The sequence below is a fragment of the Mirounga leonina genome, unplaced genomic scaffold (assembly GCF_011800145.1).
Source record: "Mirounga leonina isolate KUSES-001 unplaced genomic scaffold, KU_Mleo_1.0 Mir_151, whole genome shotgun sequence".
Classification (NCBI taxonomy): domain Eukaryota; kingdom Metazoa; phylum Chordata; class Mammalia; order Carnivora; family Phocidae; genus Mirounga; species Mirounga leonina.
Window position 1 is genome coordinate 37592498 of NW_023270377.1, and position 15625 is coordinate 37608122.

General features: G+C 38.7%; 1 protein-coding gene across 2 annotated transcripts in view; it reads right to left on the reverse strand.

Annotated features, from left to right (window-relative positions):
- Positions 1 to 14660, reverse strand: part of CCDC150 (coiled-coil domain containing 150) — a 77495-nt gene extending 62835 nt beyond the window's left edge. The window contains exons 1-6 of one of the 2 annotated variants that reach the window (XM_035007488.1): positions 14479 to 14660; positions 7841 to 8004; positions 6342 to 6562; positions 6042 to 6220; positions 2990 to 3058; positions 1557 to 1623 (exon numbers count right to left, since the gene is read on the reverse strand). Coding sequence is in view for 1 of the 2 variants with exons in the window: in XM_035007489.1 (XP_034863380.1) it covers positions 2990 to 3058; positions 6042 to 6220; positions 6342 to 6562; positions 7841 to 8004; positions 14479 to 14490 (645 nt within the window). In the remaining variant the exon portion in view is untranslated. The remainder of the gene's footprint in view (positions 1 to 1556; positions 1624 to 2989; positions 3059 to 6041; positions 6221 to 6341; positions 6563 to 7840; positions 8005 to 14478) is intronic. The other variant, XM_035007489.1, reaches the window with a different exon arrangement.
- Positions 14661 to 15625: the final 965 nt, after the last annotated feature.

Sequence of the window (15625 nt, forward strand, 5' to 3'; positions counted from 1 at the left end):
CCCAATGTGGGGCTCGATCCCAGGACCCTGGGATCATGACCTGAGCCAGAGGCAGACGCTTAATGACTGAGCCACTCAGGCGCCCCATCAGATTATAATTACTTTGTAGCTTACTATATTTTTCTAAGCTCTGGATCAAATTATATAGTATAATGTACTCGAGATACTATTTAAGTCCTTTATAGAGGGATCTTTATTTGATAATTATACTATTGAGGTATTAATTCTGAAGTATTATTAAGAGCAACCAGTTTTATGTCTATCAGAGCCAGATTCTACATATATTTCTTACCTCTTAGGAAGATGTATACCACATTTATTCTGTCTTTATACAGCCCCCTGATATGGACTGAATTGTATTCCCCAAAAATATTATGCTGAAGCTCTAACCCCAGTATCTCAAAATATGACTGTATTTGGAGATAGGGCCTTTAAAGAGGTGATAAACTGTAAGGATGCTGTTAGGGTGGGTCCTAACCCAACCTGAATGGTGTCCTTATAAGAGAAGGAAACGGGGATACACGAAGATACCAGGGATGTGCAACACACAAAGCAAAGACCACGTGAGGACCATGTGAAGGCAGCCATCTGCAAGTCAAGTAGAGAAGCCTCAGGAGAAAAAAACCTGCTGACATCTTGATCTTGGACTTCAAATCTCCATAAATATAAGAAATTTCTGTTGTTTAAGCCATCTAGTCTGTGGTACTTTGTTACTGCAGCCCTAGCAAACTAATACATCCTTCCTGCTTGAATACCAAAATGCATTTTGACAAGGACAGTCCTTCTAAGGATCCTTGACGGGGTTCAATAAAAAATTCAAGATTTTATCACAGCACTCAGAATTAAGACTTTCCTAATAAAGAGTAATGATAAATGGTAATCACTGATAGTGTTTTAAACAAATGGTGCTGAAACAACTAGACATACACACACACACACACACACACAAAGAATCTAGATACAGACCTCACGTCATTAATTCGAAATGTATCATTTATTTAAATTTAAAATGCAAAACTATAAGGCTTCTAAAAATAACACAGGAGAAAAATCTTGGTGTGTTGGGTTTGGTGATGACTTATGACACCAAAAGTACAGTTCCTGAAAGAAAAAATTAGTAAGTTGGACTTCATCAAAATTAAAAGCTTCTGCTCTGCAAACAAGCTACAGAATGGAGAAAAAAACTGCAAAACACATATTTGATTAAGGACTAGCATCCAAAATATACAAAGAACTCTTAAAACTCAACATAAGAAAACAAACAACCCAATTACAAAATAAGCATAAGATCTAACAGACACCTCACCAAATGAGATATACAGATGGCAAATAAGCATATAAAAAGATATTCAATATCATATATCATTAGGTAATTATAATTAAAACAAGATACCACTACACACATAATAGAATGGCAAAAATTCAAAAAACTGACAAGACACCATGGTGATGAGAATGTGGAGCAAAAGGAACTCATTGTTGGTATGAATGGAAAATGGTACAGCCAGTTTTTAAGACAGGTTGGCACTTTCTTACAAAGGTAAACAAAAGCTTACCAGATGATCCAGCAATTGTGCTCTAGGTATTTATCCAAATGAGTAGATAACATGTCCACACAAAAACCTGCATATGAATGTTTATAGCAGCTTTATTCACAATTGCCAAAACTCAGAAGCAACCAAGATGTTCTTCAATAGATGAATGGATAAACGAACTGTGGTACATCCATACAACTGGAATATTGTTTAGCAATAAAATGAGTTACCATACCATGACAAGGCTTGGAGGTACGTTAAATGCATATGCTAAGTGAAAGAAGCCAGTCCAAAACAACCACACACTGAATCATTCCAACTATAACAAAACTACAGACAGTGAAAAGATCAGTGGTTGCCAGGGGCTCAGGAAGAGGAGGTGGGAGGGATGGGTATATGGAGCACAGAGCATTTTTAGGGCAGTGATACTATTCTGTGAGATAATGTAATGAACAAAGGGTGAATCTTAATATAAACTGTGGACTTTAGCTAGTAATGATTTATCAATTTATTTATGAACAAGACTAGTTTGTCAAATTTAACAAACGTACCACACTAATATAATAGGGGAAACTGGAGGGATGGGGAGAGCAGGTTTATGAGAACTGTTTTCTGTGCAATTTTTCTATAAATGCAAAACTTCTCTAAAAAAAAGAGTCTACTAAAATATCTAAAAACTAAAAAAAATACACGAAATGTAATACATTCTATGAAAAATCATGCTTTTATCAGTAGCTACTGGCAAATAAGTACATGAGAGAATTTTCCAGATAGCTATACTTAACACCTCATGCACTAAAAATCGTAACTTAAAAAAGTAATTTTGCATAAGAATTTTCTTTAAAAGTATATCTACTTCTTGGTATTTTAAATATAATTTGGATCCTTTTGATTTGGATAAACATCAATGATTATTCTGTCAGGGAATACTGAGGTTTTTAGGTCAGGGTGTGTGGGATTACTAATTCTCCTGACTCTTCCACTGTTTTCAGCTGCCAATTTTTAGTCCAGCAACTTTTAGCAGCCACCTACTTCACAAATCCCAATCTGTTATCTACTAAAACTTAGGCTGAAATGGAGGTTTCAAGGTAAAATTAGATGAGCAGGCTTATTAAAAGCTTTTTGTTTTAAACACAACTTTAGTTTAAAAGGTCTTTGGATGCATGTGTTCACTTAGCTCTAGCATATGAATTTCATGGTAACTAATTTCCTTCCTGGCTCACAAAGCACTTACTTTATTTCTGGTTGTAGGGCCATACTGAGGCAAAAGAAACTCTTAATGTCAAATAAGGGTAGCCACTTTCACTTGAATTTCACGTGGCATATTTTTAAAATCTTCCTACTCCACAGTAACATATTTTTTCTTCAAAGTTTTTCATTCTTTCTACCTTCTTGACTTCCCCTCAGCAATTCCAATGCCCCCTCCACCCTCCAGAACCTTTTTTTTATCTTACCTCCTGAATTTTCAGGTTCATTTTGCGTTTTGTGGTCTTCAATTCCTCTTCAATAATGGCTGCATTCTTCTAAAAGTACAAGGGGAAAAGGTTCTAAATAATCTGAAATGAAGAAAGAAACTGTCTATAGGCACATCAGTTCAAATCTAGACTTTTTTCTAGCAACCTATATATGCTATTCCGAATATAGTTATAAATACTTCTTATTGTGAGTCTAAAATAATTATTACAACGAGATATTTAAAAAGAAAGTTATTTTATCACTTTGATTCATGACTTCTATTATTTTCCCTTTTATTTTTATTTTTTTTAAAGATTTATTTTAATGAACTATTGGGACTTCATCAAGATAAAAAGCTTTTGCACACCAAAGAAAACAGTCAACAAAACCAAAAGACAACTGACAGAATGGGAGAAGATATTTGCAAAACACGCAAAAATCAAATAATCCACTCAAGAAATGGGCAGAAAACATGAACATTTTTCCAAAGACAAACAAATGGCCAACAGACACACGAAAAGATCAACATCACCTGGCATCAGGGAAATACAAATCAAAACCATAATGAGATACCATCTCACACCAGTCAGAATGGCTAAAATTAACAAGTCAGGAAACAACAAATGTTGGCAAGGATGTGGAGAACCTTGCCAGATGGGAACCTTCTTACACTGTTGGTGGGAATGCAAACTGGTGCAGCCACTGTGGATAACAGTATGAAGATTCCTCATAATGTTAACACCAGAGCCAGCACTACTAGGTATTTACGCCAAAGATACAAATGTAGTGATCCAAAGGGGCACCTGCACCCCAATGTTTATAGCAACAATGTCCACAATAGCCAAACTATGGAAAGAGCCCAGATGTCCATCAACAGATGAATGGATAAAGAAGATGTGCTATAGGGGCGCCTGGGTGGCTCAGTCATTAAGTTTCTGCCTTCAGCTCAGGTCATGATACCAGGGTCCTGGGATCGAGCCCCGCATCGGGCTCCCTGCTCTGCTGGAAGCCTGCTTCTCCCTCTCCCACTCCCCCTGCTGTGTTCTCTCTCTCACTGTGTCTGTCAAATAAATAAATAAAATCTTAAAAAAAAAAAAAGATGTGCTATATATACACACACACACACACACACATATACATACAATGTAATATTACACAGCCTTCAAAAAAGTGAAATCTTGCCACATGCAATGAAGAGGATGGAACTAGAGGGTATTATGCTAAGCGAAATAAGTCAGAGAAAGACAATCATCATATGATCTCACTCATATGCGGAATTTAAGAAACAAAACAGATGAATGTAGGGGAAGGGAGGGAAAAATAAAGTAAGATGAAATCAGAGAGGGAGACAAACCATAAGAGACTCTTAGCTATAGGAAACAAACTAAGGGTTGCTGGAGGGGAGATGGGTAGGGGGATGCACTGGGTGTTATATACAACTGATGAATCTGAACTCTACCTCTGAAACTAATAATACACTATAGGTTGATTAATTGAATTTGTATTAAAAAAAGGAAAAAAAGGAAAAAAGGAGAGAGAGAGAGAATGCATGCACAAGTTGGTGGAGGGGCAGAGGGAGAGAATCTTCAAGCAAACCACCCCCCCACCCCAGGCAGGGCTCAATCTCACAACCCATGAGATCATGACCTGAGCTGAAACCAAGAGTCGGACACTTGACTGAGCCACAAAGGGACCCCAAACACATTCACTTTTATGTAAAATTCAATAATGAGAGAACCTGGTAATTGACGGAACTTTTTCTTACAAAGTATATTCTTTTTTTTGTTTGTTTGTTTAAGTATTCAATCTCTTCTTGCCTCAAATATTATCCGTGCTTAGGAGCTGAGGATCAAAAATACAGCTTTCACTATTTATTCTCTTTTATATCACTATTAATGGCACCACAATCCAAGATGTAAAACCTCAGTCATCTTTGCCTTCTTTCCTATACTCAGCTCCTGTCCAGTATCATATTCTAACATATCTTTCTTCATAAAACATTTCTTTTCAAAATGCCACCCTAAGTCAGATCTAATAAGGCTTGTGGCTCAAATCATGCAATGGACTCCTAATTGGTTTCCCAAAACTCTACACCACTGCCAGATTAGTTTTCTTATTTTTGTTATGTCACTTCCTTATCAAAAATGATAATCACCCCCATAGTATCAAGCCCAACTACTGATTATTCTTGATTTTGAAATCCTCTATAATGTGATCCCTCACTAATGTCCAATTTATTCCCCCCCCCCCCAATCCTCACTCCTCTCAGGCTAGTTTATGCATTTCCTCTAACTTTATCAGTGGAAAAATCTAAGTTCAAAGCTGGGTAACAGGAAGAAAATAGGGAAGTGTCATCTTAGAGAAATGAGTTCTCTCTGGGGCCCAATGCTCTTATTACTAAAATGGGGACAGTATCATCCTGTCATGAGGTTTTTCAAAAATTTAACAAAATAACATGTTGACCATCTATTATACTGCCTGGCCCTTGAAGGGAGAACAAAATTGTCAGTTTATTATCCTACTCTATATTCTTTCCTGCCTCTGTGTGTACTCCTTGAAATGTCCTCACCTCTCTACTTTGCCTTCTACAAAATTCAGCTCATGACTTACCTCTTCCTTGAAGCCTACGCTAATCTACTCTAGGTAGATAGGGCATACCCACCCTCTCAAACCCACCTGAACACAAAACACACGTCAATATTCACTTACTGTCCTACACTGTTCTTTAACACTTCCTATGTCCTTATTTTTTCTCTATTTAGTTTTTCATGCTATTCCTTGTTCTCCCAGCTAGCATATAAGCTCTTGGAAGAGCAGAGACTCTGCCTTATACCCTTGGACTCCCACTCTCATGCATATCAGGGTAAGGGCTCTATAAACACCACATTACTGATAGTACACAATAGTTTAGGTTATCAATGTAGGTAACTTTGAAATGTCAAGAATCCTTACATCATATCACCTAATTTTAAAAGTCAATTTTATGGGTCTGTTGCCTCCTCCAGTTAACAGATAACAGTGAATCTGTATTTCAGAAATCTGGATTCAAACCTTTGTCTCTGAGGCAATCTCCAGGGTGGCAGTCAACCTTTGCACTTCTTCTTGTGCCTTGTCTTCTTCCTCTTTTACATCTCTTAGTTGCTGGCGCAAATTCATCACTTCAAGATGCAACAGCTTCAAGTCCTTGGAATGCTCCTCCTGTATTGCATTCAGTCGATCCTTCAGAAAAGCTACCCAACAGCACAGGAGGGTCATGGAGCAGTTGAAAGAAGGTCAGGAAAGGAAAAGAATCATAAACTCATTAAGCACCCATACAGGACCAAATTTCTGATGATTCTCTTCTCTCTGTACCTGTTTTCTGTGGATTCAAATCCTTTTCAGTTTGCAGACGAAAGATGTTCATCTTCAAGGACTGGATGAGGCTTTCCAGACGGCACATTCGATTTACCAGAAACTCACAGTTCTTCCATAGAATATCTGGTTTTCCTGAACAAAACATTTCGTTCTGGATGGGACTAATGCTATTCTGGCTCACAGGTTCTTCTAAACATTTCGGAGTCTCCAGTTGGCCTCTGGACAAAGATCCCAATTTAACAATATTATGCAATGCAATGTGTACTATGGTAATCCCAATCATCAGGTCATTTCTACCAAGAATAAAAATTAGATTCCTTAGTTAAGCATCTGTTAGTTCTCCAAATTTAAATATAGAAAGCACCATTAGGTAAAGAGGATGAGACTAATGTCAGTTGGATAAAGACCACTGACTTTATAACGGTTGTTTCTTTTAATGTGAATTTTTTGTAAAGTTTTATGTGGTACATAAAACATGTTAAATAATAAATCTATAATTATAAAAAATTAAAGTTAGCATGGAGGAAATATATTCACATATTTTTAGAAAAATTTTAAACAAGGTCATAATAAACATTCCTACTTTATTCTCACATACTCAGCATCTATACAAATTTAATCTCTAACTACTGAAGAATTATTCATTCTGTGGGTGCTATAATACCAACTATAATAATTTTAGGTTTTCATGAGAGACACTAAAGAAATATATTGTAATCTTAAAGAAAATCACACCAGCAAATTTGATATTGGCTGCTTAAGTACCCAGATTCCTCAGGCCATTAATCATCCAACTTTTAGTGGCAATACCTTCTTTAGCCAAGGGGAAAAAAAGGTGGGATTTTTTTTTTTTTTTTTGAGTACCTCATTTTAAATTAGGAAATTTTTTTAAAGATTTAAAACCTTTCTTTTAATTTACAATAAATCTGGGGAAAGAAAATGAAGACAATATCAATGGCATGAATCAAGTTTAGATGTTCACCTTAACTAATATCAAAGTCTATTTTTGATTTTAAAAATATGAACTACATTTTTTCTAATTATACAAAAATTCCATATTTGTTTTCAATCAAGTTTTGAAGATGAACAGTTTGTGCACCTAATTAGCACATTTTTAAAATTTTATTTTATTTGAATTCAATAAATTAACATATAGTGTATTATTATTTTCAGAGGTAGAGTTCAGGGATTAATCAGTTGCCTATAACACCCAGTGCTCATTGTATCACGGACTCTCCTTAATGCCTATCATCCTGTTACCCCATCCCCGACCCACCTCCTCATTTGAAATAAGTATCTGTTCAGGGGAATAGTGGTAGTAGCTCTATTACAAGATGACAACTCTATCTCACAAATATTTTCTAATTAATGTGCAAATGGAAACTTTTTTTTCAATTCTTTTATAAATACCTGTATTTCATCTGCTGAACCATCTGTACTATGACTCCTAAGAATTCTTCAACCTACAAAGATCTAGTTCATTTTCCATTTATTACCTTTTTTCACCAAAGTCCAACATTATTAGGTCATCCCTCAGAGAACTGGTCTGTTCCTCAACTATTCTCATCCTTTCCTGAAGTACCGTGAATGTTTCAGAAGCTGTAGCATTGATGTGGGTTGGAGAGAGGACCGGTCTGGACACTGTAGTTTCCATATGCACCTGAGATTAAAGTCACAATATTGGTATAGTAGGTTCTATTATGGTTCAAAATAGTCACTGTCCCTTCTTGTGGGAGAATTACACATCCCTGTTCTGTTGAGGTCAGGAATGGCCATGTGTCTTGCTTTGGTCAGTTTAATGTGGGTGGGAACTTTAAGAGCCAACTTGTCATTCATCATCTCCTTCTTTCTCCCCTCCATGAGATGAGCAACAACCCAGATAGGGCCGGCTTAGTGTGCCAAGATTCCACAGTGAAGAAGACATGAAGCAGAGCTATGGCCTGTCCATGACATCCAGTGTGAGTGGGCAATAAACTTACGTTGTTATAAGCCACTGAGATTGTTGAGTAGTTTGTTATTTCATCATAATCTAGTCTATCTATCTGGTAGTATAGACACATAACTAGGATCTATGACTTGGCTAAGGGAATTATTACTTCTTTCATTACTAGCCATCACCATTTTAACATACTCTAACCAACCTTTCAGAAAAACATTCTATACTTAGATTTCTGAGCACTTGTTGTAAGATAAATTTACCAACTACATTGAAGCAGTGATTTTAAAAAATAATTTGCAAACTTAACTTCATAGCCTAGCAAAGACTCTTCTATAGCTATTGACATAAAATTTCCAGACTTCTCTTCTTTCCTAATATTTTGAAATATTAGTGACAGAATTAGGCAGAATTAGCATAGAAGAAGCAGTCCCAACATATAGATGAATCATGGGCCCAAAGTTCAATGACAAGGTCATTGGGGAAAGAAACTTTAAGGACATTTTCCTGCAACTCCAACCTTTTGTATAGACATTTCTATACCAACCAACTGTAAACCTTAACCATTACTAGCAACAGTGCTCCCATGGAAACGTTCACAAAGATTCCACTTTGGATATTAGGAACACATCTTTTCTCCCCCTCTTGCTGTGTAATCAGAGATCTCTCTTCCCCTCACCTCCCAGGCAGTGCAAGTGGTGACTACCTCAGGTCCAAGTAATTGATAGTCTCCATCACTCAAGGCAAGAATTAAAGAAGTGGGAAAACTGGTGGCAGGATTTAAGGGGGTAGCAGCATGATGAGGGACAGTGAAAAGACTGAGTTTCTTGCCAATATCAAGAACATTGCTTCACTTTTTTTTTTTTTTAAAAAGATTGATTTATTTATTTGACAGAGAGACACAGCGAGAGAGGGAACACAAGTAGGGGGAGTGAGAGAGGGAGAAGCAGGCTTCCCACCAAGCAGGGAGCCTGATGCAGGGCTCGATCCCAGGACCCTGGGACCACGATCTGAGCCGAAGGCAGATACTTAACGACTAAGCCACCCAGGTGCCCCGAACATTTCTTCATCTTGAAATAGCTCTCCAGTCACCTTTTATCTCCCCACAACAGGTCCCAGAGAATGGTCTAGTCTTTTAACTTTACTGAGGAATAATTGAATATAATTTTATTTAAAGTGTACAATGTGATGATTTGATATACATATACACTGTAGAATGGTTACCAAGATCAAGATAATTAACACATTCATCACCCCACATAGATAACATAGTTAACTTTGTGTGTGTTGTGTGTGTGATCTACTCTCACAACTTTCAACTATACAACATATTACTATGCTACCATGCTGTACATTAGATCCTCAGAACTTATTTGAAAAGGTAACCTACAGAATCATAGTAAATAATTGCATACCACAGATTTGATAAGCAGTTAATGTCCAAAATATATAAAGAACTCATATAACTCAATAGCAAAAATGCAAAGAAACTAAAAAAAATGAGCAGAGGATCTTAACAGACATTTTCTCCAAAGACAACAAAGAGATGGCCAATAGATAAATTAAAAGGTGCTCAAATCACTAATCACCAGGGAAACGCAAATCAAAACCACAATGAAATATCACCTCACACCTGTTAGGATAGCTATTATCAAGAAGATAGCAAATGTTGGTGAAGATGTGGAGATAAGTGAACCCTCATACACTGTTGGTGGGAATATAAAATGGTACAGCCATTTATGGAAAACAGTATGGAAGTTCCTCAAAAAATTAAAAATATAACTACCATATGATCCAGCAATCCCACTCCTTTGTATATATACAAAGGAATCAAAGACAGGATTTTAAAGAAGTACCTGTTCACTCATGTTCAGTGCAGCATTATTCACCATAGCCAATATAGAGAAACAACCTAAATGTCATTCACCAGATGAATGGACAAAGAAGTGATTTTTATATATATATTATATATATAATATATATAATAAAATATTATTCAGCCATAAAAAGAAAATCCTGCCACTGACATTGATGAATCTAGAGGGCATTATGCTATGTGAGATGAACCAGAGCAGAAAAATATTGTTTGATATCATTTATATGTGGAATTAAAAAAAAAAAGGTTGATTTCATAGAAACAGAGAATAGAATGAGGTGGAGGGAAGGGGAAATGGACTGATGTAGGTCAAAGGGTACAAATTTTCTTTTTACTCTTATTTTAGTGCTTCTGACCAGGATTTCTCTCTTTTATTCTCTTCTATGAAACAGAAAGCATTTCTGACACATGTAATCTGAATTTGTTAAAAGATTTTCTGTTAATGATCAGCTTAAGGACATGGGGGCAAAGAAGCTCTCTATTATTAATTTCCATCCATGCTTTCAAAATTTCCTGAAGAGAAAGACAACGGTATAGACAGTAACAAAGTCTTTGGATCTACAAAGAGTTGAAGTAAGTTTCATCCATGTTTCTGGAAAAAAGCCAGATTTGGAGACTCCTGCTCATGTTACCACATGTACCAGGATAGTGTTCCTTAGGTAATAGAAGGAAGAGCCTCCATAAGACCAGGGTTAGGGTTGGGGAGTGTGGGTGGGGAGAAAATGGAAGGGTAACAACAGAGAAACACCACATGGATTTACCCTCCATTCCATTTTCTATCACCTGCTGTCTTGTTACTGCCCACCTAGAAATAAACCAGGCTTGAAGTGGGGAGGAAATGTAAAGTGTTTAATAAGATTTGGGGTAGACAGAGTTGACTCCTTTGTTTTCTCTATAAAAGAAGCTGAAGAGTTCATGTCCCCAGCCTCCCTTGCAGCTGGCACAGCCATGTGACACATTCTGGCCAATGAGACTTTAGGCAAAAAATTTGCAAGGAGCTTCTGAGAAGGCTTTTGTTTTTCTGATAGAAAAAACTGAAATGATGGTGCCGGTCCTTTACTTCCCTGTATGAGGCCCAGAGCTCTGAGAGCTCTCTTTTAGTCAGCCATGCAGTGCCTCACTTTTAGACACAGAGAGCTAGGGATCATCAGCATCTGAGAAATACAAGGAAAAGGCCAGAGAAGTTCAGATTAACCTGAGGTTTTTTTTTTTTTCTTGCCCAAAACTAGCAACATCCAACCTCTGCTTATTTGAGAAAAATAAGCTTAGTCATGTTTTTCTGTTCCTTGCAGCAAAAACATTCCTGAAACACAGTCGCCCCAGGCAATAGTTGGTGGAGAAACAAGTAGAAGGGGTGGTAAAAGAAAGGACAAGTACTACCGGAGATGTGAGGGAGGACAATTTCCCTGGTAACTTGTTAGGCTGAGGCAGCTAGTTATAATACAAAGGATGGCCTCTATTAACTTATATCAAAAGCCAAGCATAAAATACTAATACAAATATTAGTCCATTTTAGGGAAAAAATACAGAAAATGGAATACAAGTTTACCACGTATTTTGAATGGGATACAGATTCCCATCTAAAATTTTTTCATGTAGGGGTGCCTGGGTAGCTCAGTCGTTAAGCATCTGCCTTCGGCTCAGGTCGAGATCCCAGGGTCCTGGAATCCAGGCCGGCATCGGGGCTCCCTGCTCAGCGGGAAGCCTACTTCTCCCTCTCCCACTCCCCCTGTTTGTGTTCCCTCTCTCGCTGTGTCTCTATCAAATAATAAATAAAATCTTAAAAAATAAATAAATAAAATAAAATTTTTTCATGTATTGTTGAAATGTCACAGTTTTGCTGATATTTCCCTAAAGTACCTATGATATGTATAAAATGCTCACACTTACTTTACAGTATCATGTGCACTTTCAGCCATAAAAACAAAATTTAAAACCAAATTAATTTTTTTTTTAAGAGAAAGTTTATATATGTTTGAGTAAGAATTTGATTCCCCTCATCACTCATGCCCACCTGAACCTGATCTACCCTGGAGCCATTCAGGTTTCCGGAAAGAAAATTCACCCTAAGAAAGGGAAGAGTGAGATGCTTGGGACAGACTGATGTTGGGCAAGGGATAAAGCTTCTAAGTGAACATGGCGGTGTTCTTGAAATATCCTCTTAGTGAATCACTGATGAACACGTGCAAGTCATCCAAGAAGTTGACTGGAAAACTAAACAAGCCAAAAAAAAAAAAAAAAAAAAACCACTAAACAAGCCAATCTACCCTTTGGAGATTAAAAACAGGTCCTAGGATTAACTGAAAACCATTCCTCCACAAACCTCCCCTGCAATGGGGAAAAAAAAAAGAAAACATATCAAGGTCAGGAGAGCTCGAGGAAGCAATCAATGGTAGATGAATAGCAAGACTAAGACAGCCTTAATATCCACCAGGGAGAGTCCCGGAATACCTGGGAGCCTGTTAAAGGAAGAGTGAGGTAACTACCTGGGATCCAGTAAATCTGCTGAGTCAGGAAAGATTCTCACTTTCACTGCAGTATACCCTTGCCTGTCCTCCCTCAGCTGGCAGGCCCCACACACAGTCCACTGGCCACTTGGCAGATCCTCAGAAGGCATAGCTCAAAAGCTCGGAGTCTAAGAAATACAATCTTACAAGAAAAGAATCTAGCTCTAATTGCTAATATTGCAGCAAAGAGACTATGGCTTGACTTATGTGTGCTTTGCAGTTTTTGAAAAGATGCAAATAGCATTGAATGTAGTCTTGAACCCAAGGCCTGATGCTTGATCGTAACAATAATAAAAATACTAATATATAAACTTTTAAAGAAAGTGCATTCATAGCTACTTTCATAAACGTATCATTATCAAATTAATACAATTCTGTTTCTGTATTTAGGGAGAGTATGTCTATGGAGCTCCTAAGTAGGTTACCTCATTGAAAGGATGGCATGAATAAGACCAATGTCTTAAGTAATATACTAGTAAAAGTCAGGTGACTGAAAAGTCCAGAAAGAGTAAACAGTGAGTACAAAGATCAGTGAGTACAAAGATCCTTACAAACTGTAAGGAGGTCAGTCTGGCTGGAGAGGAGTAAGTGAAGGAGAGAACTACAGAAGGTGAGGTCAGAAGGTAATAAAGGGACCAGATCACATTAGGTCTTAAAGTTTTGGCTTTTACTCTCAGTGACTCTCAGAACCATTGGACTGTGTAGAGTGGAGGAGTGCTGTGATGTAACTTACCTTTTAACTGGATCACTCTGGATACCCTCCCAGGAGGGTAGGACAACCATAGAGGTAGAAAGACCAGTTGGGAAGCTGCTACAATAACCCAGGCAGGAGGTGCCATTGGCTAGGACCGGGGTGATAGCAAGAGAATAGTAAGAAGTGGTCAGACTCCAGATATATTTTAAAGATTGGTTTTGCTGATGGATTAGATATGAAATATGAGAGCAAGGATATAATTGGAAGGATGGTGTTGCCATTAATTGAGACAATGGAAGCCTGTCAGAACTGGTTTTAGCTGAAAGATTGAGTTGTTTTGGAAATGTTAAATGTAAAACAGAAAAGATGGCCACAACAAGACTGAACTTGTTAATTCGGAGTTCAGGGAAGAAGTGTGGGCTGGCGATATAAATTTTGGAGTTGTCAACGCACATGCCACTTGTAAAGCCACAAGACTGTCTAACGGAGAACAGAAAGGATCCAGGGAACTGAGCGTCCCTAGGTGCTCCACTATGAACAAGTGGAGGAGTGTGTGGGTGTTCGAGCTAGACTGAGTTCTCCGAAGTACGGTCAGATTGATCTCTCCCCATCTTCAGAGCCTAGCACAGTGAATGGGGCACTGTGGCTGGCAAACAAACGGAAAACTCAACAAAAATTTAACGAACATCTATTCTGTTCTAGCACAAGTGTCAGGTACTGGGAAAACTTCAAGGAACGAATGCATTCTAAAAAGCAGATCGGGGAATATAACAGGTGACAAAAATTAAACAAAAAACACGTCGAAATGGCTTTCCTAAGAACCTGTAACCTCCAACCTAACATATAAAGAAAAGGTGGTATTGGGGCTTATCTGAAGGCCCTCCCTGGTGGCTATCCTCCGTCCCTCAGCTGCAGCCAGTCCAACGCAAACTTAGCTCCTAAACGGTTTTCACCTGCATCCAGCGCAGAAGCGCCATAAATTAGGCTCCTGGGGCCGGGGGGGCGGAGACTAAACACTGCCAAGAGAATGAGAGGGCGGCAGGAGGAGATCATGATGGTCTTGGCTGAGTCGCCAACTCCCCCCGCAGGACCGGCACCCCGTCCACGGCCGGTAGCCTTACCTCACACTCCATCTGTCCACCGGTAGCTCTATCCCTCAGCAGGCAGGCCGGTTTCCATGGAACTAACACAGCGCTTTAAACCAACCCGCTCCGGCGCGGTAGCTCCTGTACGCAGGCGCATCCGTGGCAGCGCATGCCGGGAATTGCAGTTTTCCCGGCCCAGGAGGGCCCTCCGCCCGGGGCGGCACCCAGGCCGGAATCCGGCGGCGCGCACGGAACGCGCAGCCCCGTGACCCGGATGACGACAGGGCTCCATTGTGCTCATGAGCGAGGCATGGCGGGATATGTAGTTTCCTCTAGCTCGCCTCCCGGATTGTCCTGTCGGCTTTGCAGGTACAGGTGTCGCCTGGGTGAACGTGCGGCGTTTGGGTAATTTGGCAAACATACCCCGCAACGGGAGAGAGTCCATGATTAGAAAATGTTTTTAGTTTTAGGAGGACTAAAGTATCGGGTAACTTCTGAACGATAGGAAAATAACAGATTTCATTAATGAGCATAAGAAATGGTAAAAATACAAAGTTCAAACATTCTTTTCTTTGAAGGAAAAGCCAAGAGCCTCTTAATCCTCGTCCATGATGGCCAGGCGGAAAGTAAAACACATGTTTTCTGCTCTCTTGTCTTGTCTCATCAGCATAATATATTTCTTGCCTTCTCGACAGGGAAGTGAATAGGTATTTCTAAATATGACTGTAAATAGCTAAGAAACAAGAAAGCATTGAAATAATAGTGCAGTCGTTTCAGAGTTGTTTTGCTCTAAGAGTGGGAATTCACACTTAAAGACGAGAAGCCTTCTACAGTGAAAAGACAAAACGGCTTTACATTTAGGTAGCTGAAGAGAACACCTGTTAACCACCATCAGGGCAATTAATGCGTTTTTCTCCTTTCCTCGGGGGCACAGCTGAGAATAACTTTAGCCCTCAGATGAATGGAGTCAGATTCCAGAGGAGTCCTCATTTGCTAAGCAAGTGACTGACTGAAATGATCTGGCTGTTCTGATTGTTCTGCTAGCCAATCCTCCACACGAGATGGAGTGTCTATCAAACCACAGCTGTAAGATGTATTCATTAAACTGTAAGCCCATCTGGTGAAAGAGAAATGAGTGCTGCCTACATTATTCAGGTGAAGGGACCAAATAAAGCTTTTAATA